At 38.4% G+C, this 18,754-nt stretch overlaps 1 protein-coding gene across 1 annotated transcript; it reads right to left on the reverse strand.

Moving 5' to 3' along the window:
- Nucleotides 1-3,026: 3,026 nt before the first annotated feature.
- LOC308672446 (peripheral myelin protein 22-like) lies at nucleotides 3,027-17,250 on the reverse strand. Its single transcript, XM_081335403.1, has 5 exons — nucleotides 17,198-17,250; nucleotides 10,125-10,342; nucleotides 9,878-10,030; nucleotides 8,460-8,573; nucleotides 3,027-3,448 (listed from the first exon to the last, which is right to left on the reverse strand). The coding sequence occupies exons 2-5, from the start codon at nucleotides 10,291-10,293 to the stop codon at nucleotides 3,393-3,395; spliced, it is 492 nt and encodes a 163-aa protein (XP_081191529.1). The 5' UTR covers nucleotides 10,294-10,342; nucleotides 17,198-17,250; the 3' UTR covers nucleotides 3,027-3,392.
- Between the last annotated feature and the right edge of the window lie 1,504 nt (nucleotides 17,251-18,754).

The following is an 18,754-nucleotide window of genomic DNA, read 5'->3' on the forward strand; positions in this document are numbered from 1 at the left end:
CCAGGGGGAGAGCCTTCTCTGTGGGCACGCGGACCCTCTGGAATGAACTACCCCCAGAGCTGTGGACGGCCCCTGACCTTCGGTCCTTCCGCCATGACCTGAAGACCTGGTTGTTCCAACAAGTGGGCCTGGACTGACTACGTTTTTTAATTAGGCTTTTTACTGGGTTAAATTGTCTTGTATTTATTGCATCTATTGTTTAATTCTTTTTTAAATTTTTTACTTTATGTTTTTTTTTAAATTTTTATGGTTGTGAGCCTCCCTGAGTCCTCAGGGAGAAGGGCGGCATACAAATTTAATCAAATCAAATCAAATCAAACCATTTTCAATGGCAAACAAGGAGGAGGTCTGGAAGCAGAGTCATTTCCATGACTACGGACCTATATCTTCAAAGAAATTAGCAACCTCAGAGCGTAAGTGGCCCAAGTATGTCATATGCTACATCCTGACAAATAGCTTACCCCAGCCTCGATTCAAAGAGAAGCAGCTTGAGTCGATACAAGATGTCCATAGGTTTTCATGGTATATTCCGAAAGGAGTGTGGAGAACAACCCAATTGTCAGTGAACAGGCCAATCAGCAAAAGTGCAGAAGCCAGAGACAGCAGAATAGAACTGACGATCTTGAGAAAAAATGGCCACCGCATAGTCAGTATTCCTGGTTCAGGAAACTCTAGGAAACTGAGCTTCACTTTTTGCTTCAACTCTGAGATAAGATACCTCGAGCAACCTCACACACGGTGGAATGCTACCCCAGATAGCAGAGTGCCCCAGATTAAGAGCTATGAAAGGCTTGGGACAAAGTTCAGGCACTGTCAGGATCACTGGGGGTTAGAGACCAAGGAGAAAGTAGGTGGAGCATGAGTATCTCCAACTACGCAGCATGTCTTTTCAATATGTTTCAGTATTGGGGGTAGAACAGGCCAAATAAAGCTGGTGGAGACTGGGAAAGATTTGAGTCTGTTTAATTGGCACCACCTTAAGACCAGAATAGAGAACGTCGCTCTACTGTAGATGGAGAGAATTTTAGCCCTATACACACTTTCCAATCTAATGTTGTATCCAGGTCCACTAAAGAAATCTACATGGGTGATGATGATCAAAGACTACATTTCCATGCCACAAAAAAGCAGGACCAGAAACAGCGGTTATAAGTTATGGCTGTCTAGGTTTCATTTAAGGAAAAACACTTCCAGGTGTTGAGATCTCTTAAACAATGGAACAGTCTAGCTACCGAGATTGGTGGTTCACCACCTCTGGATGTTTTTTTTTTTTACACAACCCTCCAGATGCAGAAGATGTACAGAATGTGGCTGCCTTGGACATACTGAAATAGCACAGGGGTCTCCAAACTGTTTAGTTTATTGACTTTTTCAGGGACTTCCAGATTGTTCATTGACTCCCAAGTATTGTTGGTATTTAAATATAATAAATAGTACTTTAATAGTAATAAGGGACACGGTGGCTCAGTGGGTTAGGACGCTGAGCTTGTCGATCAGAAGGTCGGCAGTTTGGCGGGTCGAATCCCGAGTGCCGCGTAGCAGAGTGAGCGCCTGTTACTCGTCCCAGCTTCTGCCAACCTAGCAGTTCGAAAGCACGTAAAAAATGCAAGTAGAAAAATAGGGACCACTCCGGTGGGAAGGTAACAGCGTTCCGTGCGCCTTTGGCGTCTAGTCATGCCAGCCACATGACCACGGAGACGTCCTCGGACAAGCGCTGGCTCTTCGGCTTTGAAACGGAGATGAGCACCGACCCCTAGAGTCGGAAACGACTAGCACGCATGTGCGGGGGAACCTTTACCTTTTACCTTAATAGTAATATGAAAAATAATAGCTTTACATTTAACACCATAAAACAACACCTGCCTATTTCTAGTCCTTGGGAATGAGTAGATAGGTGCATAAAAATGCCCAAACCAATCTAAATATCTGGCTGATTGCATGACCAACCATAAAAATAATATTAATAAACTGAAGGTGCTGTCACCGGTAGCTAACTATCCTACGCTGGATAATGTTGTCTCACCACTAGCTACCTCAACTTTGGGACTATTGACTATTGACTGGCATGGACCCCGGCAAGATTAATTGACCCCAATTGACCTTCTATCATTTATCAACCCTCTATTGATGTAGATGTATACTGACCCTCTTTTGACCCCAAATCACCGCTTGCATTGTACCATTAATCCTTGGAAGTCAGTACTGATTACTTTGGGGGATCCTGAACTAATATAGCAATTAAGAACCATAATTTTAGAAAAGTTCAGCGTAGATAGGGAACAAAATAGGATCCAGCATTATGTACGTATCTTTTAGGAAGTTCTTTGCCTGTTAATCATACAATTGGTTCATTTTCCTTTTCAATTGTCCCTCCCATCTCCTCAACCATCTCTGAGCTGCCATTTGTCCTATTTATAAACTCTGCCAGATATATGTTTATGACATGGACTTTAGCCCTCTGCCACTGGGCAAATTATGCTAATTTATTGAACAAGCTGCTCTCTGGGCAGAGTTTACTATGATTCTTTAGACTTACAAAACTCGTGTGGAAAAGCAGCAGATGGTTCCCATAACAAAGTGAAATTGTTTACTGCGTGAGAAGGTCAGGGTTTGGGCAAAGAGACTATTGTTTAATTCTATGATCAGGTGTCCTGAAGCCTTAGAGTGAATTTTGCTTCATTAGTACCATGCCGTGTATTCAATTTTCAGAAATGGAACGAATCTGGTTATTTATTTGGATCCTCAAGTTGGACACATATTGCTTGAGTGATCCAGCCAATAAAACAGTCTAATATTTTTGGGAGCTATGTCCCTCTGACCATTTCTTGTTTTCTTCAGGTCTGTTTTCGGAAACTGACTCAAGATTCTTTGGTTCTTCTCATTATATTTGCAAAAGTTGATCAGACAGGCACTTCTGATGTTGCACCCTTGAAAGCTGCTTTTGCTAAGTCAAGTCTTTGGTCTATTAATGCAAGGATCAGGGGGTTGTGCTGCCCCCTGGTGGAATGCCAGAAGATAACCCACCCTCTTTCTTTCTTTCTTTCTTTCTTTCTTTCTTTCTTTCTTTCTTTCTTTCTTTCTTTCTTTCTTTCTTTCTTTCTTTCTTTCTTTCTTTCTCTTTCTTTCTCTCTCTCCTTCCTTCCTTCCTTCCTTCCCTCCTTCCTTCCTTCCTTCCTTCCTTCCTTCCTTCCTTCCTTCCTTCCTTCCGGTGAGATTTTGAATACCAACCTTTGGCAACATCTTAAGATACAGTCATTAAAATCCAATGAAATTTAATTCAATTCCAGATGTTTGTTTGTTTGTTTATTTATTTATTTGTGTTTGTTTGTTTGTTTGTTTATTAAAAACATTGTTCTTGATTTTCTTTTATGAGTCTGGAGCCATTAATGTCATCAAGATCTGGAACATCCACTCATTTCAATTTTCTGTTTGTTTCTGTATATTTGACCTGCCATTAAAACATAAAAAAGGCATTCATGTTTTAGGTTGCTTTCCATCTGAACAGCCACGCCTCTTAGACAGAGAGGTAAAAATATTTCTACAAAAGTAACAAGGATCAAAGTCAAGATCAGGACAGAATGTTTCTTTTTTTTTTAATGAACCCGTACAGGTAGGTCTTGATTAATAAATATATCAATTAATAAAGCCCATGAAATGGTTGCATTGTAAAAGTTTGCAGCTATTCAAAGTGATATTTCTGTGAAAAATAGGATAACTGGTTCCAGCTTGAAAAAAATAGGCAATTATAAATTTTGAAAAACTTTTTTATACTTTTATTAATGAATTACTGTACAACCATAACAGAACAAACCCATATTCAGAGCCTACCTGTTATCTCATATATTCTGCTTAGTTCTTCAAAATAACTCTTCTTTTTTGTACCTTCTTTGAGCAGAACCTTTTTTTTCCATTTTGCACAAATGACGACTAACTTCTAAAACCCCAATAGCAACTGCACATGCGTGCCAGCCTCAGCTGTGCATGTGCTAGCCTCACATTAATTGAACTTTGGCCTGTATTAAACATGACCTGGTATCAATCTATAATTCACTCTAAATAGAGTACAGCACCATTCAAACTCCTAGTAATTGTGACCTCCCTGTATTGCTAAAAAAAATAATACTGCTGTTTATTCCAGCAGGGATGTTCTCCTTTACTGTAGCAATGTCCTGTGCGAAGACATCTGCCCTCCTTCCCCACATGTTCAAGCAAGCTATATCCAGAGATTCAGAGGAACTACACTATTTGTCAAAGTCTCCTTCAGATCAAGCTTAATTGCCAATAGTTCCAGGGACTATTCCATGTACCAATAAAGGAGGATATTTGTAGCTCAGAGCTGAAATGAGGGGTCCTTGGTGCTCTCTGAGCTTGCTTCTTTTCTTGCAGATGTTTCATTACCCAAATTAGGTAATATCAGCACCGATGCTTAGTTTGGGTAATGAAACATCTGCCAGAAAACAAGGAAGCTCAGAGGGCATTAAGAACCCCTCACTACTCTGTATATTGGCCACAGTATGGATGTGTTTTCCTGCTGCTCTCTTCTGAGATGTTCTTCTCTTTGACGCAGGGCAGACGCCAACTTTGGGAATGGAGAATATTTGAAGGTGAAGGTTTGCAAAGGTAGGCAAGGAATTGTTCAGAACGCTGCACCTCTCTCTTCCTTGGGCCTTAGTAACCAAAAGAGAGACGGTTGTAGATTAGTGCGCTCTCCAGGGTGCTGAAGCGCCGACTCTATTCTTTGTTTTCTATCTGCTCAGAACATACAATATTATTACGCGTTAATCTTCTTTATGGCTGAATGAATCGCTCTAATTGAGGAAACCTGAACTTTTTATTGGATTCATTTTTTTTAATAATTTGATTAAACGGAGCAGTTAACTCGCCCTGAAGAAGTTTAAAGAGGTAGGAGAAAAATCTCAGGTGTACCTACATATATAGTGTGGATGTATGTCCCAATGGGCATTCTGTCCTTCACAAAATATTGCAGTTGAATTAAAACCTCTGGATCATAGTGGCTGTAATATGCATTTGATTATCTTGGAAAGTTTTAGCTTTTTTTTTTTTTAAAAAAAAAAACCTTTAGTTTTTTGAGGTTTATCAGGATTGGTTAAACCCCAGGTACTTTGGCATTCCTTAAGAGTGTTTGTACACAGCAAATGATTACAAAACACAAGTGTTGTGCTGTTACATCAGCCATAAAGTATTATGCAGTGCATATTGTGCTGCCACCATGTGGTTGTTTGGGAACTACAACATTTATGTTAATTTGTTAAGCCAACCCCTCCCATTTGTGACATACTTCCTCCTTCTTCTTAACTCTGAATGTTCTATGACTTTCTGGCACCATTGTCACATGCGGTCTCCTCTACATGCGGTCTCCTCTCATGGTAGGACCATTAATGTCTTTGACCTTGAAATACCTTGAAATACCATCCATTTCATCATCTACCACATCTTCTCTACATGCAAATAAAGGTCCTCGTGGATGATAAAAAGCGGAAAAGAGAGTAGAAATGGCCAGATTTTGACCAGATTCTATTGTCAACAGATGAAAAATTGATAAATTATTATTTTTGAACTTTTTGTTAAACCTGAAGGTGGAAGATGAACAAGTTAAAGAAACAATGATAACTTGGGCAAAGAATTTTGGACACAATGTAGAATTAGAAAAATGGCAAAGGTTGAGTGAAAGAAACTATAAAATAATAAAGGCAACTACGTATAAAGAAAATCTAGAGTATATAAAATGTTTTATAGCTGGCATTTACCACCTGGAAGATTAGCAAGTATGTTTAAAAACATATGTCTAGTACCTGTTGGAAATGTAGGCAAAAGCCAGGCACGTACTACCATCTTTGGTGGACATGCCCTAAAGCAAAAATATTTTGGTCAAAAATACACATGTGGTTACAGAAAATGTTAAGAAAACATGTAGATTTTAAGCCAGAACTATTTCTTTTAGGGGTAATTACAGAAAACTATGAAAAAATGTATATATTTAATATTACATGTACTAGAAGCAGCAAAAATTACATTTGCAGAGCATTGGAAAAATGAAGAAACATCATCGAAATAAGATATAATTAGAAAAAATTTGGATTGTGCGGAAATGGATAGGCTTACATTGAAAATGAAAGGGAAAAAAACATATAGAGAATTTTCAAACATGGGATAACTTTTATAAATGGCTAGAAAAGGAGAAAAGAGAGTAGAAATGGAAGTTGTATCACCACCACTAATGTTAAATAAGTGAACTAAAGATTTGTAACCATAAAAACTCAATTAAATATCTATAAAAAAGAATAAAATTTGCCAACTTTTAAATGGTTAAAGAGATAAAGAAATACTAACTCAGTTTAGAATTTGTTTCTTGGTCTTCTTGCAGGTGATAACTCTCAAGAATGTTTGGGCTCCACTCCTAGTTACTACATGTTAACACGTATCAGTTCTTTTAAGCCCATAGTCTCCCCACCCATATACTATTTATTTACTGTTGACTTCCTTGGCATCAAAGGAAACATTTGGTTTCTTAATCCTTCCCTTTCTGAGATATTAATTTTTTAAATCCCATTTATATCCCGCCCTTCTCTGAAGACTTACAATCTAAGAAGCACAAATCAATGTGCTTAGCAATAGCCTTCATTCTATGTATATGCCTGCTTATTAGGGCTTTTGTCCCCCCCCCCCCCAGCTTCATTATTACAAAGTCAGCTTATTACCCACAACAATCTGGGTCCTTTTTTACCTACCTCGGAAGGATGGAAGGCTGAGTCAACCTTGAGCCTGGTGCGATGTGAACCTGCACTAATTGCAGGCAGCTGGTGTTACTTAAGGAGGCATCAGCCCACTGCTCCACCAAGGCTCTTGATTTCATCATATCAAGAATGCAAGAGCCACAGCAGTTTGAGCCATTAAACCATTTTAAATCATTGGAACCATTACACTAAGAATCTAGAAATAAATTTTATTTATTGTTAATCTTCTGATTGACCAAGACCCAAACATCCCACTGAGTTGCTAATTTTGCTCTCTACAAGTAAAGACCATGTGGTAACGTGCTTCTTTCCTAGAGCTGAGAGAAAATGAATGGCCCAAGATCACACAGCAAATATTTTTGCCTTTTTATTGAAGAATATATTTTGCACATGTTTTAAGATCAAAAAGTTCAGCCATTAGTGCAAGAACAATAGTTGAAAGTACTGTAGTTGAAATTGCATAAATTCAGTTGAATGGAACTATCGGCTTTCCCCGCGAATACTTTCAGACCGAAAGACTCAGTTGAAGACCAGGTGAAAGAGGTCTTCGTTTATACAGACATGAAATGAAATAGCCTGAGTGTGTATGCCAAGAGTTATATAATTGTTTGGATTTCCTTATCCAAGTTCTAAAGTACAAAAACTCTGATTTCTAGGAAATCAAATTTTAAAGGCTACTGCTAAGCTTGTAAGCCGCCCTGAGTCTTCGGAGAAGGGCGGGATATAAATGGAATAAAAATTAAAATAAATAAATAAATAAATAAATAAATAAAGGTGTGATATGGAAAAGGGGGAAATCTGAAATGCAGGAAAGGTGATCTGGGGGTTTTATCTAGAGAATTCCCATTCTCCAACCTTGATCTCCAGTAGAGGAAGGAAAATTAATTTTCTTTTTTTTCCCTTTGGCAGAATGGAACTACAGTTGCTGTATTCTTATACAATATATAAGCAAGAGAACCTGTTCAAAGAGAAAAAAAATAACAGATTAGCCCACAGGTCTGCAACCATGCGGCTCTTTCAGCCATCTCCTGTGGCTCCCAGTCCTCTGCCATGTGCAGTCCAAAAAAAAAACAGTGGGACTAAAAAAGTTCAACCAATCAATTCAAATATGCAGGGTAGGTGCATATCTCGCCTTGGCTCCACTCTTCAGTCAACCCCTGTTCTGCGCATGCGCGCATGTACGCACATGCACACACATTTTTTGCGGCTCCCAGTTTTTCCTTTTGTGAGGGAACCGGTTCGGAGTGGCTCTTTCACTGTTTCAGGTTGCTGACCCCTGGATTAGCCAGACAGCAGATGAAGTAGATTTTTTTTTAAAAAAACCCAAGAATCTATGGAGCTCTGAACTCAACCTCATCTCTTTATTCATCTCCTTATGACCAAGCTCTAATCCTCAAAGGTCAATGTTCCAGAATAGATCTATTGCTCTTAATTGCATACAATCTTTATCTCAGGTATATCAGGTAACCTAGTGTCTTCAAAATGTCCCAAATATCAAATATTTTCAGTCCCAAGCAAGCAAGGGGTTTGGATAAGCTGTAATACAGGATATGTTTAGATGTTTGCTGATTCCTCTCCTGCCAAGGAAATGCTCTTAGTGCCCAACGCAAAATGAAACAAATTTCACTCTTGTCAAAATATACAGAATGCATAAAGATGTACCTTTAAAAAAATCTCACCAGAGTATCCAAAAGAGATCCTTACCAGTTAGAAGGTACAATGGAAAAGAGGCCCAACCCAAGCCGAAAGACCACCCATATAGGTTGGCGGCACCAACACTTCGTGTGAAAATGGACATGGCAATCATGACGCAGAAGCCTGGAAATCAAGGGAGAGGCAGAGGTAGGAACATTCCCTTCAGAAGTATGGAAGACACCAATGGGCTTTTCTGCTCTCATTACAAAGAAGGCGGCAACCTCTTGGGGTGCTCATTGCATTGGGAAAGTCCAAGTATTTCATATTTGATCCAAACTCAGAAACTGGCATAGAGAAGAATGGGTTAATTTCCCAAAGGTCTGTGGAGGTACTCAGTCATCCAGGTCATGGTTGTCCCAAAAGTGATTTTTCTAAAAGCCAACTGGACTTTCTTTGTTTTCCCTTGAAGATGTTTTGCATCTCATCCAAGAAAAGAAGTCAGCATTTTGCCCCCAGCAATCTGGGTCGCCATTTTACTGAACTCGGAAGGATGGAAGGACGGCTCAACCGTGAGCCAGTGAGAATTGAACTGACAAACTGCTGGCAGCTGGCAGTCAGCAGAAGTAGCTGCAGTACTGCACTGCACCACCAGGGCTCTGTTCTAACACTGAACTGCCTCCTTTCCTGGAAGAAAAGGCTCTTCTCACTCATGCTTTAGCCCCCTCTTCTCTGGGATAGTGTATACAGGGTCACACTTCAAGACACCCTTGAAAGATGCACTGGCAAGTAAAGTTTGTCCATAAAGTGCCTGTATGAGTAATTATGAATGCACTTCAGAATGTCCACCTGACACCACCACTTCAAGAGCTGCAATAGTTGCCAGTTGGTTTCTGAGTGGAACTCAAGGTGCTGGTTTCTATCTATAAAGCCTTTCCTTATTTGATCCCTGGCTCTTTATGGGACTGTCTTTGTCCCATTGTCCCTGTCCATCCTGCAAAATTCAACAAGGCAGGTGTGGTTCATCTTGTTGTTGTTTTGTTGTTTTAACTTTGTACACTGGCCTGTTCCTTTGTGGCTGTATCATCATCATCATTAGGCACAGAGATGTCCATATTGTTGCAGTCTTGGCCACAATATGAAGTGATTTGTCTTCTTTTGGGACACATATTCAACATCCCTGTCTAGCCTACATCTCTGAGATTTTGGGGTGGTGTCCCCTTCATGTATTAGGCCAGTTCAATATTGCTTAGATGCTTGAGGTCATCCAACAGCAGGCAGTACTCTATAATAGTATTTTGAAAGCTGCCCCCTCCCTGATGCCATTCCAAATTCCATGTATTCAAAGAATCTTGTAACACAAAGGTTTCAACCAATGTACTGAAGTTCTGCTGAACTCAAGAGAACTTTCTCCTATACAGTCATCTATAGTGTGGAATTAAGTCAAGCAGAAAACATATCTGGGGAAAAACTCTTGTAAAGATGCTTACCTGCAATAAAGCTGCCGATATATGCGATGCAGCCTGCTGCGATACTGGTATTGCCAAGACTGCATTTTTTATTCAGGATGCAAAGCCCAATGAGAGAGACAACTCCAGCGATTATCCCCAGAAACATAATGGTTCGGGTGGCATGTACAGCATCTGTAGGGAGCCAATGCAGACACAAGGTAAGAATTCAAGGTGAAGGTTCTTGTGCATTTCAGGCTAGTGATGCATTTGGAATACTGAATCTTACCTGACACTAATTCCTCAACTGGTGGGTCACATGTTTCGCCATGACAAATTTTCCATAGACCAAGATGTGTGCTGGAATGCACTATCCAGTAGTCTGAGCCCAAAGCAGTGAGCAGGCACAGAAGGCTGATGAAGGAAAATAACACAGCACCGAACTTCAGGGCATTCATTGTACAAAATGTCTCTGGTCTGGCTCTGGCCAAGAGGTCTGGTATGGAACTGGAGGACAACATTAAGTTTATGTCATTGAAGTTCATTACTTTGATCATTTATAGTTACGCATCTTAATTACTTTGTATGCTAAGAATTTAGGGGTGATTTTAGTGCCATGATAAACTCCCTGGGAAAGCTGAGAGTCCTTGACCCCAGTACAGACTTTCAAATAGATATCTGAATACAGAGTCTTACCCAAAAGAAGAATCTGGGCTCCATGATCAAATGTGTCCAGTTTCTTCCACAAAACATTTCTCTTTATGCTGTCAAAAACTATAAAGGTGGCACACAATTTCTTGCCAATTTATGTGTATTTCACAATATATCATAGAACAAAACAATTGTCTCTCAGGGAGCATCACAATCAGAATTGAGCCTGTCCTTCCACCAAGAGATATTTCCACCTGTATTCAATCCTATATTTTGCTCAAATGAAGCTTTGCATACATTTTTTGCATATCAGAGAGGAACTCCACCAGGTCAATTCCAAGCAAGAACAGAAGGAGTGCCTTCAAATTGTTTCTTGAGAGGTGAGATTCGGATTTAATGAAACCAGATCTATTAATGGTATAGTGTAGGGGTAGGAAGCCTTGGCTCTTTTATGACTCATGGACTTCAACTCTCAGAATATATAGCATGTCTTTGGCATTATCTAGATGCCTACTGATACATTTATGCATTAAAATGGCGGCGCCAGAACGAAAGAAACAATTATCTGACTTCCAACCTGAAACCTGCGTATTGAAAAGATTATAAAGATTACAAATATAAAAGATTATAAATATAGAACTTCCGGGTGGCAAGGCTCCATCGATGGCGGTCATTTTTTACCGTCAGCCCCGTTGCTCTGTTTAAATCGTGAAAACAGCGACAATCAGCTGTTTTGCGGTTTGGGAATCCCCCCCTTGGGAGAAGAGGGGGTGTGAGCATTCAGGTAGAGGTCGAGCTCCCCTAGACCCACAGAATTATTACTCTGTGGGTTGAAGGGTGAGAGCTCCCTCGGAGCCTGAATTAACTCCGGACTCGGGGACTCCTCTGTTTGAAGGCTTTGAAACAGAACAGGATGCTGCAACCATCCCTGCATTCAATATTGCTAAGCACATTGGTTTGTGCTTAAATTGTAAGCCACCCTGAGTCTTCGGAGGAGGGCGGGATATAAATGGGATTAAAAATAAAATAAAATAAAATAAATATTGTACTTTGGATTACTTGGACGCAGGCAGAGCTGAGCAGGAGAATATTGAAACAGCAAGTATATGATCTTTCACTCCGGTTTAACTTAAAAGAAGGGGAGGAAGATGGCACTGGAATAAATCTTTAGAGAAAGTGGGAAGAAGAAAGAATAAGGAAAATAAAATAAAAGATCAAGGAGGAAGATATAAAGTGGATTTTTAAAGTTGTAAAAGACTCTGTTAAAAACATTTGAAGTTGGCTTAAAAGTGATTTAAAAGACTTGGATATTTAACAGTGAAGCAACAAGGTTGCAATTTGGGTGGAAAAGTGAAAGTGAGAAACAAAAGTTAATTGGGTGTTAAAATGGCTTTGAAACCACCTAGATTCCCTGCTTCTAAAAGTGTGGGGGGCATCACCAGTTCAACAATCTGGACTTCAAACATTGATGTCATCCCCCGCAGCACCTACACCCACATTAACACTAAAAGACTTACAAGATGCTTTAAAACTTCAATCTGAGAAAATATCTGAGCTCATTAATGAGAAAAATAAGGAAATACGAGAAGATATTTTGCTGGCATTTCAGGGACTGACAGTTTGCATTGAGAATCTGGATGAACGTGTGGAAGACGTTAGTCAAAATAATTTGATATTGGAAGCTAAAATTAATGAAGCTGAGAATAAAATGGATAAAATTGATGATGAGGTGGTGATGATACAATATAAGACATGGAGTTTGCCCTGAGGATCAGAGGTCTGAAAGAAAATCCACAAGAAAATTTGGAAGAGATATTGGCAAAAGCTGTGGCGCCTATTTTGGGCTGGTGAGCTGAAGATTTTATATTGGAAATAGACAAAATACTTCGCGTCAATTCCTGGATTGCTAGGCAAAGAAAATTGCCAAGAGATGTGGTTGTTTATTTTACAAAGAGAATGATCAGAAATGCGATTATACAAGCCTTTTATAACAACAGATTTAAAGTGGCTGATCAAGAGGTTTTAATTTTGAAAGAAATACCACCAAGAATTTTAAGAAATAGGAAAGAATTTGTTTTTCTGGCAGATGAATTAAAAAAAAATGTCAGATTCAGTTTAGATGGGAGATACCAACTGGGATAGTGGTGAATTATGCTGGTACAAGATATCGTCTTAATATAGTTCTGAAGGCACGAGATTTTTACCATAATATACTGAAGGCAGACTCACCACCATCCCCAGAAATTAAAAGAAGAAAGGAAAAAGAAGTGTGACAGACACAATTGGAAGCTACACAGTGAGATGAAGAAACCACCTCGCTGATTTCAAAAGAAGCACAGCAGATTTTGGAAATTGCGCAGCCCTTGGCCCCACTAGAAAAATCAAGGGCTCAAAGGGTGACACGGGCTGCAACCAGATGAAAGGAACAACAACAACAACAGAAACAATATCCTACAATTACAACTCAAGAATCTACTTATAGTGAAGCAGTGGGAGGAGCGAGACCAAAGAAGCAGATGCTTGTGGATCTGCAAGATACGCTCTGAAAGCTTCAAGTCACAAAAAATGGCGACAAAGTTTCTAACATGGAATGTTAATGGTTTAAATTCACCGCAAAAGAGAAAGAAAATATTTCAGTACTTGAAACAATTTAAAAATGATGTTATATGCTTGCAGGAAACGCATATCCGTGTATCTGATCAAAAATATTTGATAAACTCTAGATTGGGTATGCAGTTTATTGCATCTGCACCAGAAAAGAAAAATGGTGTAGTCATTTATGTGAAGAAGAATTTAATAGCTAACCTAATTGAAGCAGATAAACAAGGAAGATATATTTTAATTGAACTTTTAATAGAAGGGAAGAAAATGCTTTTAATTGGATTATATACACCTAATCAACAGCAAAGAGAATTTTACAAACTTTTACATAACAAAATAATTCAATGGGATTATAAATCGTGTATTTTAATGGGAGACTGGAATGGAGTACTAGACACATAAAAAGATAAAAAAGGTCCTTTTAAAAGCACTCCAAATCATGCTAAATTGCCTAAATCCTTTTTTGACATGAAAGACGATCTGGAACTGAGAGATGTCTGGAGAGAATGAAACGTGGAAGAAAGGGATTTTACTTTTTTTCTGACAGACATCAATCTTTTTCTAGGATTGATTTTGTATTAACTACTAACGATTTTTTCCCCAGGGTTAAGAAGATCAAGATATGTCCAAGAACCTTATCAGACCATAGTCCAATATGGATGGAATTGGACAAGGGGAAGGGAGATAGGAGATCTTGGAGATTAAATGAAAATTTGTTTAGATATCAAGAAAATGTGGAAGAATGTAAAAAACAAATGAAAGAATTTTTTATTATAAATATGCAAAAGGGTACACCCATTGAAATGGTTTGGGATGCAAGTAAAGCTTATATGAGAGGTGTGTTAATATATTTGAATAATAAATATAGACATAGATTGGAATATAAGCGTAAAGAGTTGGAGGAGGAAATAAAGATGAAAGAGAAAGCTTTTATCTTGAACTCATCTAATAAGAGGTTGAAAGAAGAAATTAATTTGTTAAGAGGGCAGTTTGATATGTTGATGGCAGATCAAGTGGCAACTAACTTACGATATGTCAAACATAATACTTTTTACAATGTTAATAAGCCAGGTAGATGGTTAGCTTATCTGTTAAGGAAAAAACAAAAATCATGTAATATAGATAAGATAGAATATAAGGGTAAAGAGGTGTTTCAACAAAATCTTATTTAAAAGGCTTTTGTTGAATTTTATTCTAAATTATATGCAAGGGATATAACTCAAGGTTTAGATATATATAGGTATTTACAAGAAGTGAATATCCCTATACTTACACAAGAGGGAAGGGATGAATTAACCGATAACTGCTGAAGAAATTATTTTAGCAATTAAACAACTAAAAGTGGGTAAGACACCTGGATCAGATGGTTTGACAGCCACTTATTATAAAAATTTACAATTAGAGTTGGTGTAACCTTTAAAAAAATTATTTAGGACAATTCAATCTGGAGGGGAAGTGCCTCCATCGTGGAGAACAGCATTTATAAGATATTTGCAAAGATCTTAGCAAATAGATTAATGAAAGTTATGCAGCAAATGATTTATAGTGATCAAACGGGATTTATAAGTGGTAGACAAGTGAAAAGTAATGTGAGACATATTGTAAACCTATTAGAATATTTGGAAAGAAATAATCAAGTCCCTGCAGCGCTGATTTTTTTGGATGCTGAAAAGGCGTTTGATCAATTGAATTGGCAATTTTTATTTAAAGTCTTAGAGAAGATGGAGTTTGGTGATAAGTTTTTACAACCTATTAGGGCAATATATCAAAAACAAACAGCTCAAATTATAATTAATGGTAGTTTAACAGAAGCTTGCAAAATTGAAAAGGGCACAAGACAGGGATGTCCGTTGTCACCATTGCTGTTTGTTTTAACATTGGAAATATTACTGATTAAGATACGTGACTCAAATAAAATAAAGGGAATTAAAATTAAAGATCAAGATTATAGATTGAGAGCATTTGCAGATGACTTGGTTATTACATTAGGTCAACCGACTCACTCAGTTATAGATTTAATGGAAATAATTTGGCAATATGGACAAGTTTCTGGATTTAAGGTTCATAGGCAAAAAACCTAAAATTTTGTCTAAAAATATGACTACAGAACAAAAGGTAGTCTTTCTGCCATTCCTCCTCTAATTCTTTACGCTTATATTCCAATCTACGTCTATGGAACCAGCTCCCCCCTGAGCTTCGGATGGCCCCAGATCTCTGGTCCTTTCGCCGCGGCCTCAAAACACACCTTTTCCATCAGGCTGACCTGGACTGACAGGGATTTTAATTATGTTTTTAATTTTTAACTTATTTTAATTTTAATTTTAATTTATTCTATAGGGGCCTTTAATTTAATTTTCTTTTAACTTCTGTATTATTGTATTTTATTGTTGTTAGCCGCCCTGAGTCCTTCAGGAGATAGGGCGGCATATAAGTCCCAATAATAAATAAATAAATAAATAAATAAATAAATAAATAAATAAATAAATAAATAAATAAATAAATAAATAAGCTAAAATATGCTAACCAACTATAAATACACTTTAAATCCTATCGCACTTTAACTCCCCTTAAACATAAGTAGATAATAATACATCTTATAATTCTAATATTCAGTCATATGCTAAATAAAAAAATTTAGTCCCATATTTATTCTGAATATAATCGATCCATCTTCTCCATTCCGAGATATATCTCTGTTGCGATTGTTCTTTCAAATATGCTGAAATATTTGCCATTTCTGCCAAGTATGAAACTTTTATAGTCCACTCTTCTAGAGTAGGCAATTCCTTCTTCTTCCAGTATTGCAAAACCAAAAGTCTTGCTGTCGTTATTAAATTCAACATCAATTTAGTTTCTATAACAGTACAATCTGTAATAATACCCAACAGAATTAACTGGGAGGGGGGGAGAGAGGGGAGGGGGAGGGGGAGGGGGGAGGGAAGGAGTATATGCTTAAAATGTACTGTAAAACTTTTCCATAAAAAAAAGATTATAAATATAAATTACTTGGAAGCCAGCTGCCTTCCCTGGCTTACAAACATTGCTTGAGCTGCAATATTAAGAACTCTTCAGAGAGAGAAAAAAATTAATCAACTGTGAGAAACTTGTGACATGCAGAGACATTCTGAATACTGATGGGAAATTAAAAACTAAACAAGAATTGGAAGAACAGGGTATTGAGCTATCATGGTGGTCACACTTACAAATGCAAATGAGATACAAAAAGATGCCAAAACATGTGGCTTTTACAAAGATCTAACAGTTTTTGACCAGATTCTATTGTCAACAGATGAAAAATTGATAAAAAAATCTATAAATTTTTGTTAAACCTGAAGGTGGAAGATGAACAAGTTAAAGAAACAATGATAAATTGGGCAAAGAATTTTGGACACAATGTAGAATTAGAAAAATGGCAAAAGTTGTGGGAAAGAAACTATAAAATAACAAAGGCAATTACTTATAAATAAAATCTATATAAAATGTTTTATAGATGGCATTTACCATCTGGAAGATTAGCAAATATGTTTAAAAAGCATGTCTAGTAACTTTTGGAAAAGTAGGCAAAAGCCAGGCACGTACTACCATCTTTGGTGGACATGAACTAGAGCAAAAATATTTTGGTCAAAAATACACATGTGCTTGCAGAAAATGTTAAGAAAACATGAAGAGTTTAAGCCAGAACTATTTCGTTTAGGTATAATTACAGAGAACTATGAAAAAAAATGTGTGTATTTAATATTACATCTACTAACAGCAGCGACAATTACATTTGCACAGGATTGGAAAAATGAAGAAACACCATCGGAAGAAGATATAATTAGAAAAAATTTGGATTGTGCGGAAATGGATAGGCTTACATTGAAAATGAAAGGGGAAAAAAGATATAGAGAATTTTCAAACATGGGATAACTTTTATAAATGGCTAGAAAAGCGGAAAAGAGAGTAGAAATGGAAGTTGTATCACCACTAATGTTAAATAAGTGAACCCAGAGAACACATTGTTTATTAAGCACTAAAGATTTGTAACCATAAAAACTCAATAAAATATCTATAAAAAAAAGAATAAAATTTGTGAATTCTTAAATGGTTAAAGAGATAAAGAAATACTACCTCAGTTTAGAATTTGTTTCTTGGTCTTCTTGCAAGTGATAACTCTCAAGAATGCTTGGGCTCCACTCCGTTACTACATAAGTATCGTTTCTTTTAAGCCCATAGTCTCCCCACCCATATATGATTCATTTCCTATTGCCCTCCTTGTGTGGTTCCAATTTTAATATATATCCTGCCGAAGGAGACCTTTGACTTCCTTAACCCTTCCCTTTCTGAGATCTTAAAATGATTTCAGCATATCAAGAATGCAACAGCCACAGCAGTTTGAGCCATTAAACCATTTTAAATCATTTGAACCATTGCACTAAGAATCATTTATTGGTTAAGTTCAGATGGGTTGACCTTAACCTATGACCACAATTGAAACCAGAATGACTGTTCCAAAGCAAAGCGGTTGCTGAGTTAGTAATGCCCAATTTTACAACCTTTTTGCCACGGTTGTAATGTGAATCATAGAGTTGTTAAGCAAATCCAGCTCCCCCCATGCACTTCGCTTGTTGGAAGTCAACTGGGAAGATCACAAATAATGATCATTTTATTTATTTATTTATTTATTCGATTTATATACCGCCCTATTCCCAAAGGACTCAGGGCGGTTTACAAGGCAAAATTTAAAAACAATCCAATATAAAATTAAAATAAAATAAAATTAAGTCTAGCCACAAAAATTAAATCACAATTTAAAAACATTAAACCCCTCAGTCAGACCAGATAGCTCAAAGAGCCAGGTTTTTAGGTTCCGGCAAAATGAACGAAGGTCGGGGGCAGTCCGGAGTTCCGTTGGCAGTTGATTCCATAGGGCAGGTGTGCCCACAGAGAACGCCCTCCCCTTGTGGATCGCCTGTCGGCAATCCTTGACCGGTGGTACCCTGAGGAGGCCCTCCCTGTGGGAGCACACAGGACGATGGGAAATTGATGCTGGCAGCAGGTGTTCCCTTAGATAATCCGGGCCCATGCCATTTAGGGCTTTATAGGTCATCACCAGCACCTTGAATCTCACCCGGAGGGCAACCGGAAGCCAATGCAGCTCGCGGAGAAGAGGTGTGACTCCCATCACAACTCGCGCGGCTGCATTCTGCACCAGCTGAAGCCTCCGAGTGGTCTTCAGGGGCAGCCCCATGTAGAGAGCATTGCAGTAGTCTAGCCAGGAGGTCACGAGCGCATGGGTGACTGTGCGTAGGGCATCTCGGTCCAGATAGGGCCATAACTGGTGCACCAGACGAACCTGGGCAAAAGCCCCCCTGGCCATGGCTCCCATATGATCTTCCAAACTGAGCCGTGAATCCAGGAGGACACCCAAGTTGCGGGCCCTATCAATGGGGGGGTAACACCTCACCCCCCATAGTTAACGATGGAAAAGATTGGTTAGTCTGAGATGCCGGTATGCACAGCCACTCAGTCTTGGCAGGATTGAGACGAAGCCTGTTTCTCCCCATCCAAACCCGGACCGGACATGTGAGTCTGGGGTGCTGCAATCATCAGCAATTCATGCCAGTAGCCAAGGTCCCAAATTTTGAGCACCTGTTTGGCTACTGTGATGGTTGTACGTGCAAGGGC

This window comes from Vipera berus (genome assembly GCF_964194415.1).
Source record: "Vipera berus genome assembly, chromosome: 9".
Lineage (NCBI taxonomy): Eukaryota > Metazoa > Chordata > Lepidosauria > Squamata > Viperidae > Vipera > Vipera berus.